Source organism: Aegilops tauschii, chromosome 6, assembly GCF_002575655.3.
Source record: "Aegilops tauschii subsp. strangulata cultivar AL8/78 chromosome 6, Aet v6.0, whole genome shotgun sequence".
NCBI lineage: Eukaryota > Viridiplantae > Streptophyta > Magnoliopsida > Poales > Poaceae > Aegilops > Aegilops tauschii.
In genome coordinates, this window is record NC_053040.3 from 369926370 (window position 1) to 369944599 (window position 18230).

Genomic DNA, 18230 nt, shown 5'->3' on the forward strand with positions numbered 1-18230 from the left:
GTATGTAGATGCACTCCTTTCCCCTCGTTGCTAGTATACTCTATAGATGGATCTTGGTGATGCGTAGGAAATTTTAAAATTCTGCTACGATCCCCAACAGTCATCACAATTAATTTTGCTAGATCTCACTTTGATCCAAACCCAATTAAAATGCAAATTTAAATTAAATTTTTCAAAAGTAAAAATAAAAATGTTAGTTGGGTTGCAAATATTCACTAACAAATTTTCATGAAAGAATCAAAAAAATTCAGAATGTTAAAATGCCCCTAAGCTATTTTTAACTGACCAATAAAGCTTTTAATTGAACCATTTCAATTTAAATAAATTTGTAAACTGTTCGAAATAATTTGCAACTTTTTGTGCTAACTCAAAACCTTGCCAAATATTATTGTGCTAAATTGCACATCTAACTAAAATCATTTGTTAGCTCAAATTAATATAAAACAACAAATAAGAGGTGCAATAGAAAAGGGAAAATACAAATAAAAAGAAAAGAGAAAAACCCATGGGCCACTTGGCCCATCTGGAAAAACCGGCCCAGCCCACCCCCACTTACCTCCTCCGCTACAGGAGAAGGAGGGGGGCCGTGGCAGCCATCCACGGCGCCTTGGCCGCGGTGGCAGCCATCGGCCGGCTCCCCCGCACCTACAAACCCCCCATGGAATCCCCCTAACCCGCTCGCCACGTTCCCCTCCCTCGCGCCCCCACCTCCTCTCCCTCGCTCCCCCGCTCCGGAACTGCCCCTCCCCGACACCATCATCGTTGTCGTCCGTCGCCCTCACCTCCTCACCGGACCTCCCCGAGCCTCACCGACCCCCCTCTGCAACCGCAGTGAGCTCCACACCCATTCCCCCCTTTCCCCCATCTTTTCCCTTTCTGTCGCAGCTGCCCTGCGCTCCGGCCGTTGCTCCCGGAGTCTCCTGGGCGCACGCTCGCCGCGCCCAGGCATGCCTCCACACCACGCTCGCCTCGCCCTGGCCTTGTCCCTGCTCGCCGCGCCGTCCGCTTGCGCCCGCGTCGTCCCGCTCATCTGCTGCCACTGCTCTGTTGCAGCCTGGCCACCGCCACCGCTGCCACCTGCTGCTCCCGCCCAGCGCCGCCCGCGTTTGCCCCATGCGCATGCGCACCTACGCGACCGTCGCGCCATGTGATACGTCTCCAACGTATCTATAATTTTTTATTGTTCCATGCTATTATATTATCTATCTTGGATGTTTTATATGTATGTTGGTACTATTTTATAACATGTTTTGGGACTAACCTATCAACCTAGAGCCCAGTGCCAGTTGTTGTTTTTTCCTTGCTTTTTGACTTTTTCAGAAAGGAATATCAAACGGAGTCCAAACGGAATAAAACTTTACGATGATTTTTCTTGGACCAGAAGACACCTACGTGACTTGGTGAGAGGGCCAGGGGAGTCCTAAGGAGGCCACAAGCCCTTAGGGCGCGCCCCGGGGGGGCGCCCCTAGGCTTGTGGGCCCCTAGGAGGTCCTCTAACCCTAGTTCCACCTCTATATATTCTCAAATATTCCCCAAACATCAGAAGCATCCACAAAAATACTTTTATGCCGCCGCAAGCCTCTGTTCCCATGAGATCCCATCTTGGGGCCTTTTCTGACGATCTGCCGGAGGGGGATTCGATCACAGAGGGCCTCTACATCAACCTTGCGGCCCTACCGATGATGTGTGAGTAGTTTAGCACAGACGTACAGGTCCATAGCTAGTAGCTAGATGGCTTCTTCTCTCTCCTTGATCTTCAATAAAAAGTTCTCGATGTTCTTGGAGTTCTATCCGAGGCAATCTTCTTTTGCGGTGTGTCTGTTCAGATCCGATGAATTGTGGATTTATGATCAGATTATCTATGAATATTATTTGAGTCTCCTATGAATTCTTATATGCATGATTTGATAGCTTTGTATTTCTCTCCGATCTATCGATTTGGTTTGGCCAACTAGATTGGTTTTTCTTGCAATGGGAGAGGTGCTTTGTGATGGGTTCAATCTTGTGGTGTCCTCACCCAGTGACATAGTAGGGGTAGCAAGGCACGTATTGTATTGTTGCCATTAAGGGTAAAAACATGGTGTTTATATCATATTGCTTGAGTTTATCCCTCTACATCATGTCATCTTGCTTAATGTGTTACTCTGTTCTTATGAACTTAATACTCTAGATGGAGGCAGGAGTCAGTCGATGTGTGGAGTAATAGTATTTGATGCAGGCAGGAGTCGGTTTACTTCTCACGGATGTGATGCCTATATTCATGATCATTGCCTTAGATATCCTCATAATTATGTGCTTTTCTATCAATTGCTCAATAGTAATTTGTTTACCCACCGTATGCTTTATTCAAGAGAGAAGCCTCTAGTGAAACCTATGGCCCCACGTCTATTTTCCATCATATATTTTCAGATCTATAAAACCAAAAACACAAAAACACCTCGCTGATTTTATTTACTTTTATTTATCTTTTATATCTAACTCTATTAGATCTTACTCTTGCAAGTGACCGTGAAGGGATTGACAACCCCTTTTTCGTGTTGAGTGCAAGTGTTTGTTAGTTTGTGCAGGTGCATATATTGGAGACTTGCTTGTGCCTCCTACTGGATTGATACCTTGGTTCTTAACTAAGGGAAATACTTATCTCTACTTTGCTGCATCACCCTTTCCTCTTCAAGGAAAAAATCAACGCAAGCTCAAGAAGTAGCACCATGCCGTGCCTGCTCTTGTCGGCCGTGCCCGCCCCCGCTCCTGCTCGAACCAGCTGCCGTCACCACGCCCCAGCCGTGTTGCTCCCCTGCCATGCACCGCGCCTCCCCTCCGCACTCTGGCCAGGCCCTGGTCGCGCGCGTCCGCTCCCCCGCAAGTTGTTGCCAGCCCCGCCAGCCTCGCACGGCGCGTGCGTGTGCGCGTGCACACCATAGCCGGCTGGGCTGTGTCGGTATGCCGGCCATGTCTATATGACAGGTGGGCCCCGGCTCATTTAAACAAAAAATAAGAAGAAGAAGAAGAAAACAAAATAAAATAATAAATAAAAGAAAAGAAACACATAGTGAATTAATTATTTTGTTAATTAACATAATGTGCCTATGACAGGTGGGCCCCATCCGTTGACCAGTCAACCCTTTGAGTGGGTCAACTGGGCCCCTTGGCCCCACTGTCAGCCACTGCTACAATTGCTGGGTACAAATCTGTGTACCCGTAGCAATTATCATTGATTGAATTTTTTTAATTAAGTTAAATTCAAATATTGCTAAAACTAGGTAAAATCATATAAATTAAACCGTAACTCGGATGAAAATAATTTATATATGGAAGGTTCTCAAAAAAATATAACGAATCTGTTTACGCTATCCGTATACCTGCCACACCCCTCTAACATAGCGAACATCGACATTTCCCCTTGGACTAATATACCGAAAGTCACCTGGAGCTGGGAAAACATTTCGGATGTTTTCCCTCTTCTTTTAAAATGCCTAGGGATGCAATAGAGCATTTCATCATCACATTTTGTCGTGTCATTGCATCTGTGTTGCATTGCTTGCTCTGTTATTTATTATTTTTCCCCTCTTCCCTATTCTTTCGGTAGACCCCGAGACTGCCGGTGGCACCCAGTACGACTATGACGTCGTTGACCCTTCCTTCTCGGCAAAGCTTCCAGGCAAGCAAAACCCCCTTGATCATTCCGATACCGCCTATTCTTTCCCTCTACTGCTTGCACTAGAGTAGTGTTACTGTTACTGTCTTACCGCTGATCCTATACTGCTGCATAGCTTGTCCTTGTTACTACTATTGATACTTACCTGTTGTCCTAGATGCTTAGTATATGTATCCTAGTATTCCATCAGTGGCCCTACATTCTTGTCCGTCTGCCATGCTATACTCCTTCGGGTGGTGATCATGGATATATATATATATTAATTCACTACGTAAAATTTGGTATAAGAAAATAAAAATATAGGTCATAAGACAAGAAATTTTGCAGTTTATGTATATTTTACACTATGTTTGTACGTTTATAATTTTACATAATATAAAATATTTTTTACGATGATTATATATTTTCTTACGGACTCTTTTTACATCAGAAATAAGACAAAACTTACGGAACGTAAAATTATGGTGTATTGGTGGTAAAACAGAAGGGGGTGAAGAATAACTATTCCTCACCCAGGGTGACGAATACTCAATCCCTATATATATATATAGGGTGGCACTATTCTAATCCCAGGATTAGAATAACTATTTGGATCACGGTCAGCCTATATAGGGCGCGAGGAGGTGTTCCTGAACTACCGAATCAAGAAAAAGGTCTTCACCTCGATCCCGACCTCCACCACCTCCCGCACCTCTCTCTCACCCCTCGATCCTGACCCAACCATCGCCCCCAGAAACTCCCGACCAATCCGCCGCCGCCGCCGCCCCTGACCCCTCGCCCCGCCGCGGCCGCCCTTGATCCCGCCCGCCGCAACCGCCCCCGCCCTGACCACGCGCCCCACCGTGGCCGCCCTTGACCCCTCACGTCGCCGCGACCGCCCTGACCCCGCCTGCCGCAACCGCCCCCACCCCTGACCCCGCGCGCCGCCACCGTCCCCGCCATTGATCCCAGCTCGCTGGCGCCGCTCCGAACATCACCAGCACCCGGCGTGCCTCCCCGGACCCCGCCAGCACCTAGCGCGTCTTTGGTCCACCACCCAACGCGACCTCTTCACCACCAACCTCACGTCGCCATCGCCACCACCATCCAGCGCGCCGCCGACGCAACTGCCTCCCCCCATGAGCGTCGGCGCGCATAAATCCGGCAGGATCCCGACCGGACTGGGCGAGGGATGACCTCTGTGAGTGTTGTGGTCGCTGCGGACTGCGTCGAGCCGTCGGAGTGGACTGCTCCGTATCGTCGGCGGGTTGGCCTGCGGCTGCTGCCGTAGCCTTTTGAGGTGGTGACCATCATCCTCTACACCCAGATCCTAGTATTCTCTCCTCCACACCACAAAGGATGACAGAGAGATCTTGGATGACGCTGCTCTTCTTCTACCATATCTTCAGGTTCAAAAACGAGGTTCAGCTTTGCGGCGGATGAAAGTTCAGCTCGCGGTGCACCGGTAACATCAACGTTTTCGCTGTGCAGTGTGGGCTATGGCATCAACACCATCCAGGAAAACAAAGGGAGAGGCACAGGAGTTTCCTCCTTCGCTCGCTGTTCAACAGGTCGGAGTGCTTCCGTGCCATGCCAACACACATTGGTGTATAGCTCCTCCTGGATTGCGCTATGTCCAGGTCGAACAAAATATTCATGGCAAGTCAAATGAAAAACTAGTGGCAGGCCCATGGTCCACTCTTTTACCGCCATCTCTGCTTGCTGGTTCCTACCTCGACTGCGCCGGACGATAGAGAGATAAAAAAAGTTTGATGCTTACTTATTTTTCTATAGCATCAGATTCAAAAAGTTCAGCTTTGCCCCTGGTTGAAGTTCAGTTGTCACTGAAGCTTATGTTGTTCACGACCGCGTGGTTGTAGAACATCCATGCATGTCGAGTAATTTTCTCATGCCAGTTCAGTTACAATAGCAGCTCCAGTGTGACAGTAGGCGATGGTGAAAACTGAAGTCTGAAACGAGTGTTGTTGGGTACATGTGGCAGCATATATTCTGAAGTTTGTTGGTGAGAAACAAATGCTACAACATCAGTTGGTGTCATTGGGGTCGTGCGGCCAAGCAACATTCTCCCCCTGGGTGTACTCTCTCTGTCTCTTTCTCTTTGCAATTCTAATTTATTTGTAGATTTTATCTCACATACCTGACCATAGTAGCAGACTAGTAGTGTTGTATGGTCAGCTGCGTAATGGAGTTTGTGGAGTGCACTACTATGTCTAGTTGAACTCACATGGATTACTTTTATAAGTTTAAACTACTTTTGGAAACTTGAGCGTGGTGTTCCTTTTTCTTCAGGAAGCCATTTTCCTTTTAGAAAGAGCTACATTTTGCGAGTCTACTTACATTTTTCTTCAGTAAAAGAGATAAAGTTCATTTATGCGAGTACATATGTAGATCTAGTGTGCATTCTATTTTCAGTTTGGAAGTTCACGAAAAATATGTAAGTTCAAAAACACATTGGGGAAAACCAAGTAAAAATTCACGCAGGAAGTTCAACATTAAAAATTGACGAAGTTCAAACGAGAACAAAAGGAAGAAACTATCATGCCACAAAAAATAAAAAAGGATCACCCCATGAAACATAGTAAGTTTGAAGAATAAAACAAATTATTATTTTTGAGTAACTTTAACCTGTGAACCCAAAAAATTTGACGAAAATAATAGTTTATAAAAATGAATTTTCACCATTTCTATATAAAAAGAATTAAAAGTTCAAATTAAAAATAACAAAAGTGGTTCGATGTTTACTACGAAACTCGGCTTTCCCGTTAATAAATAATAAAATCTAGAAGTGCAAATTAAAATCAGAGAGTAGTTCGATGTTTATATACAAGGAAGAAAACAAGCGTTACCTAGAAAAATGTTAACTCTCGCAGTTCAAATTTAATAAATTACAGAGCTCGAGGAAAATATTATGTGTGTACAAAAAAAGTACAAGCTGTGTAAGGTTGAGCTCCGCAATGTGGCATTCACACCGGTAGCGCTACACACACACACATTGCTCCTTGCGCATGCATGGTTTTTCTCTCTATTTGCTAGCATGTTTGGTGAATGTGTGAAGTACTGCTACTACTAATAGAGAAGGAAAATTGCTTGTAAAAAGCATAAGCTTTCCAACAGTATGTCATACACGTAATTTCCAAAATATAATTTGAATGTTTTTTGTATATCCTTCAAAACAAATTTTACCGTGTTGAAAAGATGCTCTTAACCCGTCATGATTTTTCTAAAAAATTAGAGATCAGTTCAAAGTGAAAACAATCAGAAGTTCACGTACTACATGGTGTGTGTTTTCATGTGAGAAAATAAGAGTTTTTGTTATTACATTACATTTAAAAAATAGAGATCTACATAAACTTACTAGGACGTTGATATTTAGAAAATCTGAAAGTTCAAACTAAATTAAGCAAGAAGTTAAAATAAAAATGTACTTCAAAAATCTGTGTAAAAAAGGGATTTCTCCCATTCATAAAAAATCAGAGAAGTTCAAATTAAAAAAGAGGAACATTTCAAAAGAATTTATAAAAAAAGTTTGCCCAATTAGAAAAAAAACTAGTAGTTCAAATTAAAATAACGGTGCGGTTCAATGTTTATAGGACTTTCCCTGTTACTAACCAATGAAACTAAGAAGTTCAAATTTTAAAAATGATGAAGTTCGATGTCTATAAAAATTTAGATTTTTCTCATCACTAAAAGAATACAACCAAGAACCAAAGTGAAAACAATCAGAAGTTCATGTACTACATGGTGTGTGTTTTATATGAGAAAAAGTGTAAAAAGGCAAAGTCCAAAATTTGTGTTGCTAGAAGTTCAAGTGCTCGGCCCGATAAAGTTCAACAATTCTTGTGAGAGAGGTTGATCAAAAATACGTGACAGGAGTTCAAGGTGAAAACAATGGGAAGTTCAACTACTACACGGAATGCGTTTTAGATAAGAATATAAGAATAGAAAACTAAAAGCTTAAAAGGTTTGTTCCAAGAAGTTCACGTGCTCTGTCCGGGGAAGTTCAAAAATTCTTGCGAGATATGTTCACCTTGTATTTCCATGTTCAAAAACAAAAAAAATTGTTTTTTGCATTTTAAAATAATTCTCTCAATCCACAAAGAAGTTCAGTTATTATTTGGGAGCAATTTGATTTCAAAAAGAAATAAAAAATTCAAATTATAAAGATTAAGAAAATAAAACCAGGAAGTCCATATTAAAAAGATGGAGAAGTTCGATGATTATAGAAAACTCAGATTTTCCTCGTTATTAAAGAATGGAAACAAGAAGTTCAAAAAAATAACAAGAAGGTCAACTTTTAAAAATAGAGCGCTTCAAAATTCATAAAAAGATTAATAAATAAAACCAGGAGGTCCATATTAAAAAGATGGAGAAGTTCGATGATTATAGAAAACTCAGATTTTCCTCGTTATTCAAGAATGGAAACAAGAAGTTCAAAAATAAAATAGCAAGAAGTTCAACTTTTGAAAATAGAGTGCTTCAAAATTCATAAAAAAGGATTAAGAAAATCAGATTAAAATTCATAAAAAAATTCAGATATTTTCACGTAACCGAGAGAAGTTCAGATTGATAACTGCCAGAAGTTCACGTACTACATGGTGTGCATTTTGTATTAAAAAGAATAAAAAAACCAAAGACTAAAAGTTTGTTGATATAAGTTCAAGTCCTCCGTCGGAGAAAGTTCAAAAAAATATTGTGAGAGAAGTTTATACAAAAGAAATACCATTGGTGTAACACTTGACGAATGGATGAGAAAATTACAAATGAAAAATACGTCACAGAAGTTCAACGTGAAAACAGCAGGAAGTTCACCTACTACACTGAATGAATATCAGATGAAAAACTTTTAAAATCGTCGCGAGTATGAAAAAATTATCAACACGGGAACGTTGCGTGTTTACAACAGCTTTCCATCGGTATATCACTTGCTCAATTTCGGTAAGTGGATGGAGAGCTACGAGCAGTGGATGGAGACCTACGAGCAAAAAAAGCACGTGAAATACAGAGTGAAGTTCAAGTAGACATGACGAGAAGTTCAGGTTCTTCACGTGGTGCATTTTCGAAGAATCTGTTTCGCGATAAAGGCACAACGAATGATCTTGCCATTTTCGAAATTACTTGAAAACGGCTAGGAATCACAGAAAACTATCAACATGAAAAAGTTTCGCATTTTCCTGAGCTTTTCAACTGTATATTATTTGCCCCATTCCGATAAAGTTTGTAGAAATTACGGTGAAAATACGTCTTTAGCCATTTTCAAAATTGACTTAAAATAGTGAGGAATTGGGAGAAACAATATATACCAAAAAGTTTCGCATTTCCTCAAGCTTTCCAATGCCATATCATTTGCTGCATTCGGACATACGGTTAAAAAAATAGATCGAAAATACGAACTCGGTGGAACTTGTACCGTTTTCTAAATTACTCTTAAACCGTTCAAAATTAGAAAAACAATTCTACATGAAAACGTAGCGCATTTTCATAAGCTTTCCAATGCCATATCATCTGCCTCAATTGGATTAGCCGTTTAGAAATGACATCGAAAATACGAACTCAGTTGTTCGGTTTGTGAAATTTTACGATTTTCCAAATTACTCTTTAACCGTAGGGAATTAGAAAAAACTTTCAACATGTGGAAGGAGCGGTTTTGCAGCAGCTTTCCAACGCCATATTATTTGCCTCACTGTGATAAACAGTTTAGAAATGCGATCGAAAATACGATTCACGTTTTTTGTATGAAGAAATAACGGTTTTCAAAACTGCTCTTAAACCGCTTACATTTTGCCAAAAATTTAACTCGGGGCATGATACTGGTGTCCATAGCTTTCCAACGATATATAGCAGGCCCCATTTGGGTAATGTTATCGGAAGTTCAACCTAGCATAGGGGAAGTTCAGGTCGAACAACTCACGCAGTAAAATTGCAAAAAATGTGAGTTCATCACGATCCGAGTGCAAAATCCGCCAACGAGCGAGATTCCTATTTAAAACGGGTATTTAGTTGCTAAAAATCGTTTCAAGATTACACTAACATCATATAGAACACGACTAACCAGAATAATTCACGGGGAAAGCCACGGTTCCGAAGATAGCCCGAAGGTCGGGTTCGTACAGAGGGAAGTTCAGGCGCGTTACTCAGGCATTTCAGGTTGTGATCAGAATAGTGTTTATGTGTGTGTGTGTGTGTGTATATACTATATACTATACATGATACATGATATGATTAAAGTTGGGTCGGCTCGAAGAGTACCCGCGAGTGATTCTTTGCGGCGGAACGACATGGCAGGTAGAGACCATCTAGGAGAGAGGTGGGCCTGGTCCCTGGTCGGTGTCCGCGGTTACTTCAAAATAACACGCTTAACGAGATTGGGTATTTGATCTGAGTTGGCCTTTTCACACTAACCGCCACGTGGGATGCGTTATGGGCACTCATCGTCGTATGATTTCTCCCGTAAGCTTTCCAGATGTCATGGTTCAGAGATGCGGGCTGAGTGTTATTGCGGCTTGAACTACGTCGGTATTTCCCCAAAGAGGAAGGGATGATGCAGCACAGCTACGGTAGGTATTTCCCTTAGTGATGAGATCAAGATTATCGAACCAGTAGGACAACCACACACCACTACGTGAACGGACCCTGCACACAAATAACAAATACTCACAACCCGACGTATTAAAGGGGTTGTCAATCCCTTTCGGGTAACAGCGCCAGAAATTGGCAAGTTGACAAGATAAAAATATGATAGAGTGGATAAATAGATCTCGAATAAATGCAAAATAAAATAAAGTACAACAAGGTATTTTTGTATTTTTGGATTGATAGATCTGAAAATAAAAGCAAATAAAAATGGATCGCAAAGGCAAATATAATAAAGAAGAGACCTGGGGCCGTAGATTTCACTAGTGCCTTCTCTCGAGAAAAAATAGCATATGGTGGGTAAACAAATTACTGTTGGGGAATTTATAGAACTTCAAATAATTATGATGATATCCAGGCAATGGTCATTATATAGGCATCATGTCCAAGATTAGTAGACCGACTCCTGCCTACATCTACTACTATTACTCCACACATCGACCGCTATCCAGCATGCATCTAGTGTATTAAGTTCATGGAGAAACGGAGTAATGCAATAAGAATGATGACATGATGTTAACAAGATCTATTTATGTAGAACTAGACTCCATGTTGTTATCCTTAATAGCAACGATACATACGTGTCGGTTCCCCTTCTGTCACTGGGATCAAGCACCGTAAGATCGAACCCATCACAAAGCACCTCTTCCCATTGCAAGATAAATAGATAAAGTTGGCCAAACAAAACCTAAATATCAGAGAAGAAATACGAGGCTATAAGTAATCATGCATATAAGAGATCAAAAGACTCAAATAACTTTCATGGATAAAAACATAGATCTGATCACAAACTCAAAGTTCATCGGATCCCAACACACACACCGCAAAAAGAGTTACATCAAATAGATCTCCAAGAGACCATTGTATTGAGAATCAAAAGAGAGAGAGGAAGCCATGTAGCTACTAACTACGGACCCGTAGGTCTACAATGAACTACTCACGCATCATCAGAGAGGCACCAATGGGGATGATGAACCCCTCCGTGATGGTGTCTAGATTAGATCTGGTGGTTCTGGAACTTGCGGCGGCTGGAATTGATTTTCGTCGACTCCCCTAGGGTTTCTAGAATATTGGGGGTATTTATAGAGAAAAGAGGCGGTGCAGGAGGCCACTGAGGTGGGAACAACCCACCTGGGCGTGCCTGGGCCCCCAAGCGCGCCCTGCTGGGTTTTGCTCCCCTCGAAGCACCCCTCAGGTCCTTCTCTAGCCCATCTGGTGTCTTCTGGTCCAAAAAAATCCACAAAAAGTTTTGCTGCGTTTGGACTCCGTTTGGTATTGATTTCCTGCGATGTAAAAACAAGCAGAAAACAACAACTGGCACTTGGCACTATGTCAATAGGTTAGTCCCAAAAAATGATATAAAATTTCTAAAAATTGATTTGCTTTCGCAAGAACTTTTGGATCATACGCAGGAATGTGGCCCCAGCATTTTTCAATCCGAATGGCATCGTGATATAAGAGAAATGCCCGAATGGGGTGATGAATGATGTTTTTATTTCATCAGGGCCGTACAATCGGATCTGGTGGTACCCGGAGTACGCATCCAGAAATGATAACCGCTCACATCCAGCAGTAGAGTCTATTATCTGATCTATGCGAGGGAGAGGAAAACGATCTTTCGGGCAGGCCCGATTGATATGCCTAAAATCTATGCACATCCAAAGAGACTTGTCTTTCTTCAGAACCATGATGACGTTGGTGAGCCACTCGAAATGGTACACCTCTCGGATGAACTCGACAGCTAGGAGCCGCGCTATTTCCTCCCCAATCGCCTTGCGCTTCTCGGTTGAAGATCGCCGGAGATACTCTTTAATAGGCTTCGATGCCAAGTCGACACAGAGTATGTGCTCGGCGAGTTCCCTGGGAACACCCGGCATGTCAGAAGGCTTCCATGCGAAGATGTCCCAGTTCTCATGGAGGAACTGGATGAGCGCAGACTCCTATTTGCTGTCCAGGGTGGTGGAGATGTTGGTCGGGGCAGCATTCGGGTCCTCAGGATGGATGTGCACCGGCTTCGTCTCCCCTCCTGACTGGAAAGCGGATTCCACAGTCAGCTTCTTAGACTTCAAAAGTTCACTCGGGTCTGCTGCCTTCTTGTACTCGTCCAACTCGGCCATCGCCATCTGCTCATCAGTGATCTGGGAGCCCTTCTGGAGGCACTCTTCGGCCAACTTCCGATTGCATGTGATAGTGATCACGCTTCTAGGCCCTGGCATCTTGAGTTTAAGATACACGTAACATGGACGAGCCATGAAACGTGCATAGGCGGGCCTACCCAGGATGGCGTGGTAAGCGCTTCTGAAGTCTACCCTATGGAACTGCATGTTGCTCTTGCTAAGCCGGGTCATCATGATGCCCATCGCCTCTAAGGTGCCGATGTAGATGATGTTAAGCCCGCTGTCGCCGTCCATTAGGACTTTGCGCGAGCGGACTCCTCCCACGATTGGATCTATCACCAAGGCCTGTCGCCCGGGGGTCGATATGTGAGCCGGATGGTCCGACTGATCGAACGTAACTGCCATGTTGACCTCTCAGTTGGTCACCTTGAGGTGGCTCTTGCTTCCAACATCAGCAAAAATGATGAGGACATTCTCAACATTGGGGGTACCCAGAAGTACCTTTGCCTCCGTCTTCGTCATCGTCATCTCTTTCTCCGGAAGAATCCTGCCGCATCTCTTGCTTCAGGAGTCGGCACTCCCGAGTGGTATGCTTAGGCAAGATCAAGTTACCTTCCTCATCCTTCTTCGTGTGAATCTGGCAAGGCTGGTCGAGGATGTCGCTCTTCATGGTGACTTGCTTCTTTCCCTTCCAATCCTTCTTCTGCTTTTGGGAGTTATTTTTGCCTTGGCTGGCCAGAGCTGTTGCCTCGGCATTTCCCCCAGCATCTGCTTTTTTGCTTGTGCTTCTTGCCCTTGTTCACTGACTAATGTGTGTCGCCAGCTCGGCTCTTGTTGCTCCTCAGTCGGTCTTCCTCTTCACCATTGGCGTACCGGTTGGCTATATCCATAGCCCGACTGAGAGTCGGAGTCTCAGTGCGGCCGAACTTCATGTTCAGTTCTCGGTATCTGACTCCGGCCTTGAAGGCACATATTGCCTGGTGTTCGGTGACACTCTCCACTGTGTTATGCAGAGTGGTCCAACACTGGATGTACTCCCGGAGAGTTTCATTCTGCTTTTGCACACAGTGTTGTAACTCGGTCAAACCTCATGCTCTCTTATATGTGCCTTCAAAGGTCTTGACAAAGACTTTCGTCAGGTCCTCCCATCAAAAGATACTACTCAGCGGAAGCTGTGTCAGCCAAGCCCGAGTAGAGCCTTCCAGCATCAGCGGCAAGTGCTTCATAGCTATGTTCTCATTACCGCCGCTGATCTGGACGGCCACTCGGTAATCTTCCAACCAAATTTCAGGCTCGGATTCGCCGGTGAACTTGCTAATCCCCGTGGCCAACCGGAAGTTTTGCTGGGAATCTCAGCCGCTCGTATATAACGGCTGAAGCATTCAGGACCTGACGGTACAGAACCATTCGGCATGTCGTGCTCCAGGCCTTCTCATAGGGCCCGACACCTATCGACCAGGTTCTGAGCAAGGACGAATCTCCCATTGAATAGCGGTTCTCCAGCGTCCCTCGACGGACGAGTAGGACTCGGCCTGTGGTCACCGTCGTGTGTTCTCCTGTCGTCGTAGGGCTGGCGCCCGTACACGACATCCCGAGGTGGAGGCATCAGTACACGATCGTATTCGCCGTTACGCCGGGCGACACGACTCGATCCTGTCTCTGGTCTTCGTGGTGGTCTCTGGAAGAGGAAGCGGCTCGGCACCTACCCGAGCCGAATGGACTGTGAGCCGACTGGACGGTCTCCGCACGCACAGATGCGCTATGGATCCGGTCTCTGGACTGGGACACTACTGCATTCTGCGACGCCGCTATCTTGAGGAGTGCCTGGATCTAACGAATCCCTTCCCCGGCCGAAGAGCCGGAAGGCTGGATGGAATCTGCGATCCAAGTGGCAGCTGGAAGATTTTTTAATGGAGTACTAAGGACCTGATACTTATGAGGCTGATCACTCAAGTAGAGCCGACGCTTGTGCCGACTGGAACTAGGTTGACGGCGCTCGCGTTCCTCCAACTCCCTCTGAAGCCGCTCGAGGCGATCACGCTCGGCCAACGTAGCCAGGCGAGTCGCTCCATGGCTATCGCCTCAGGAGTTGTTCCAGTGATGGGGGTGTTCAGGAGTTGATCGTTCCCGCGGCGGAGCTCGTCTCACTGCTCCCGAGTGAGAGCATGAGGTACGTACGACTCGTGACCCGGGAAACCGCCGTTGGTTTTGACGTTGGATGCACCCGCATGATCATCTTTGGGCTCCGGGTAGACCGGGGGTATGCGGTGTTCGGAGTTAACCGCCATAAGGATCTCGGCGGTCGTCTCGATTCTCTCGGACTCAGACTCCTCTGAGGAATCGCTGAGTGAACCGTCCGAGAGGTCGAGGGTGGGCTCATCGAACTCGATAGCCGCTACTTGTTCCGCTGCTGCTTGAGTGGCGACTGCGTGCTTGATCCAACGCTGCAGCCGTGAGCGCCCGGAGCGCTTGCGACGGCGTGCAACGGTGGGATGGACATACGCACGGTATGGAGCCGAGGGCTGTCGAAGAAGGACTCCATAGGAGGAGTCCCGGAAGTGCGTCGCACCACGGGTGGGCAACGCCTCAACGTCCAGCGGGGCTTTGCGTAGCCATGCTAAGTCGTCGACGATGAAGGAGATGGTCCCAAAACGAATCTCGCTGCCGACTCACATGATGAAGAAATCCACCTACACCGTGAAGTTTCGCTATACGCCTAGCCCCAAGGTGGGCGCCAATTGTCGGGGTTATGACACTACAAAAAAATACACTTCCATGATGATACGTGTTTGTCACAATAGGTTACGTTTTCTGTCATGCATGTACATCCATGACAAATTTATGACAGAATCAAGATAGTCATACCTGTGCTGTCGTAGAAGTGTTCCATGACATTATTTATCATCACGAAAGTGTCCACTTCCATGACGATAAATCGCGCATCACAGAAGTGCTTTCGTCAAGGGTGACCGACACGTGGCATCCACCGTAACGGAACGCCGTTAAGCTATCGGGTCCGGTTTTGGATCCGATAACCCGTTAACAGCCCCGACCAATGGGATTTTCCACGTGTAAAATCATCATTGGCTGGAGGAAACACGTGTCGGCTCACCGTTGGGGCAGATGTCATCCACTCATTGGACCCAAAGCGCCTATGATACGTCGACACATGGCACGGCCCAACAGAGGCCCATTCCTGTGAAAAGGCCGGCCCGTTTGACTTGGTCAAAAGGTGGCGGGCCGGCCCACGACAAGCCTGTTAACGGCCTGTTCGCATATAGCCCATTTACAGCCCGCTAACCCAGGGCCCGTTTACGGCCTATCCGAATTAGGCCCAGTAGCGTCATCTGGGCCGTCCAATATAATTCCAGCCCGTTTTAACTTCCGGCCCATGTATGGCCCATGACGTCTTTCGGCCCATATGAGGCCCTTATTACTCTCGGCTCATTAACGGCCCGTGGTAAAACTGGCCCGTAATGAACAGTGTATCACTTTATACCCATTAACGACACGTGGTGAAACTGGCCCGTAATGAACAGTGTATCACTTTATACCCATAAACGGCCCATTATTCCGTTGGGCCGTTTCCAGCCCATGTTATCTTTCGGCCTTCTCGGGGCCCATTTATTCTTGGGCTCATTTCCACATTCGTTTACTTATGGCCCGTTACTGTTATTTTCTGCTTGTGGGCCAAATTCAGCCCGTGGTTACAGTCAGCCCGTTTGTGGCCCATTAATACGTTGGGCCATTTTCATAGCGTCATCAAAATACGTCCGATTAACGACAGCCCGTTATGGCCGGCCCATGAAGGGACGATTTCAACTCTAGCCCATTTACGGCCATAATGTGGTCTGTTATTGGCCCATGTTTGGCCAACCGATCTTAAGCCCGTCGAAGGCCCATTGATGATACGGCCCATAGAAGGCCCATTGTGTCTACGGCCCATATAAGGCCCATTGTTTCTACGCCACGTGGAAGGCCCATTGTTTCTACGGCCCTTAGAAGCCCCATTGTTTCTATGGCCCGTAGGAGGCCCATGTTAACTACAGCCGGTGGGCATCAAAGTTCACCACCAGTGCAAATATAGGGAACACCCTACACTACACAAAAATGGCTTGCTGTTTTCTTCAGCCGGTGGCTGCACGTTAAGAACAAATTTTGTATCGCACCAAAACAAACTACAACTATAAAACAAAAGGAAGGTTGGCATAAAAGTTAACAGTCTAGCAGATAAATGCACCACCAGAAGTTCAGAAGCTCAGTTCATTTGACCTGACTGTTACGTTTTCATGCTGTATTGTCCGATGGAGCACCATAACCTTCGCCTTCAGTTCTCCTAGGCTCCTGAACAACATAGCAAATGTCTGATAGTCTGGTTTCAAAACCATGCATATCTTGACAACATCGAACAATGTCTCTCCTTGTTTCACAAAGGGTCTCTGTTAGGGAATGGACTTGTGTCTGGAGCGCAGATACAACATTGTTTTGAGCTTGCATATCTTGATCATGAGGCAGTTTGGACGAGATTGCCTTAACAACCAAGCCAGTATTACGCAGGAACGTGCTTTTGGCACTGTTAGTGGACAGGTACTGACCCACTGCAAGAGCTGACATTGCGGTTATAGTTGCCTCGCGTAAAAGTTGTGGTTTTACATTAGTAGTGCCAGAACAGAAGATATTAAGGAGGCAGCAAAACCAAAAAAATAGCTTTGGTCTATATACAAAACTTATTCTGGTGAACCCATGTAAAATAATAGTTGTATTTTATTGCAAACTACATAATAAAACCAGGTTCCAAACATATGACCATGTACCATCGCTAATGTATTGTCTATTTCTTCACATTGTATTGAGGGCTAAGGATAAAGAGACGAAGTTTATAATACGGTAAGCATAGTATGACATCATTCATATCACAAAACAACTGAGAATAGACAAACAGGCAATTGTAACGTTGTGTGGGCAAGTCCAGCACGGAACTAGATTATAGGTCAAGATCAAAGGAACATCACTCCTCTCTTTTAAACCTTGTAAGGTGCAATGATACGCTAAGACAATTGTGTATAAAATTGAAAAGAGTAATAGACATTGGCTGCAAACCATGCAGTTCAAGGCACAAGTCAGAGTAAGTAGTAGTTAAAAGGCATGACGATTAAGGACTTACAACAACGGCTTTGACTGGTGTAGTCATGCCCTTCTTCTTGCTGGTGTGACACTCCTTGAAGATTTCCACATCATTTGGTTCAGCTACTTTTTGGTCCTTGCGGGCTTTCCTCTGCATTTGGAACAAGTCAATATAGATATGATAATATGGTACAGCGAAAAGAGTGAAACAGCAGCTAATTACAAGAGGCTCGCAGTGTGCAATATAGCTACGAGATCCTGTCGTCTGTTGGAATTTCACTTTCGTACGGTTGGCCTTGTTCTTTGAACAGTTCACCTACAAGAAGATAGATTTGTGTGGCACATGCGTAAATAGGACTTCAACATGTGATCTGATGACATATATATAATGTACCTGATACTTCGGATCAGACCAGTGTTTAACGAGGCCTCTCCAGTCTTCATCAGATATATTTTCCACTGGAGATGTTTGGGCAAGTTCACTGTTAGTCTTGCCTTCAAAGTGAGTTTTCCTCAAGTTATACCGATACTGTCGCAGAGCAGACTTGAAAACATGGGTGCAAGCTTGTCTGGTTGCATCATCTTGGCTATCCAACTTGAACCTCATCTGTTGAAAATTATGGGAGTCTCATTATCAGCAACCTAGAAAGTATTGGACAGAGCAAGACGATATTACTAGTTTCCATACATAACCATACTTACAC

The 18230-nt window shown here is 44.9% G+C and overlaps 1 protein-coding gene across 1 annotated transcript; it reads right to left on the reverse strand.

The window, feature by feature from the left end:
* Positions 1-12225: 12225 nt before the first annotated feature.
* On the reverse strand, positions 12226-12696 carry LOC109779704 (uncharacterized). The gene has a single exon (XM_020338345.1). It carries the CDS (start codon positions 12694-12696, stop codon positions 12226-12228), a length of 471 nt encoding a protein of 156 aa, XP_020193934.1.
* Between the last annotated feature and the right edge of the window lie 5534 nt (positions 12697-18230).

Bases quoted from the DNA above. Each gene is read 5' to 3' on its own strand.
- LOC109779704 (XM_020338345.1), bottom strand. From the start codon at position 12,696: ATGGACGGCGACAGCGGGCTTAACATCATCTACATCGGCACCTTAGAG.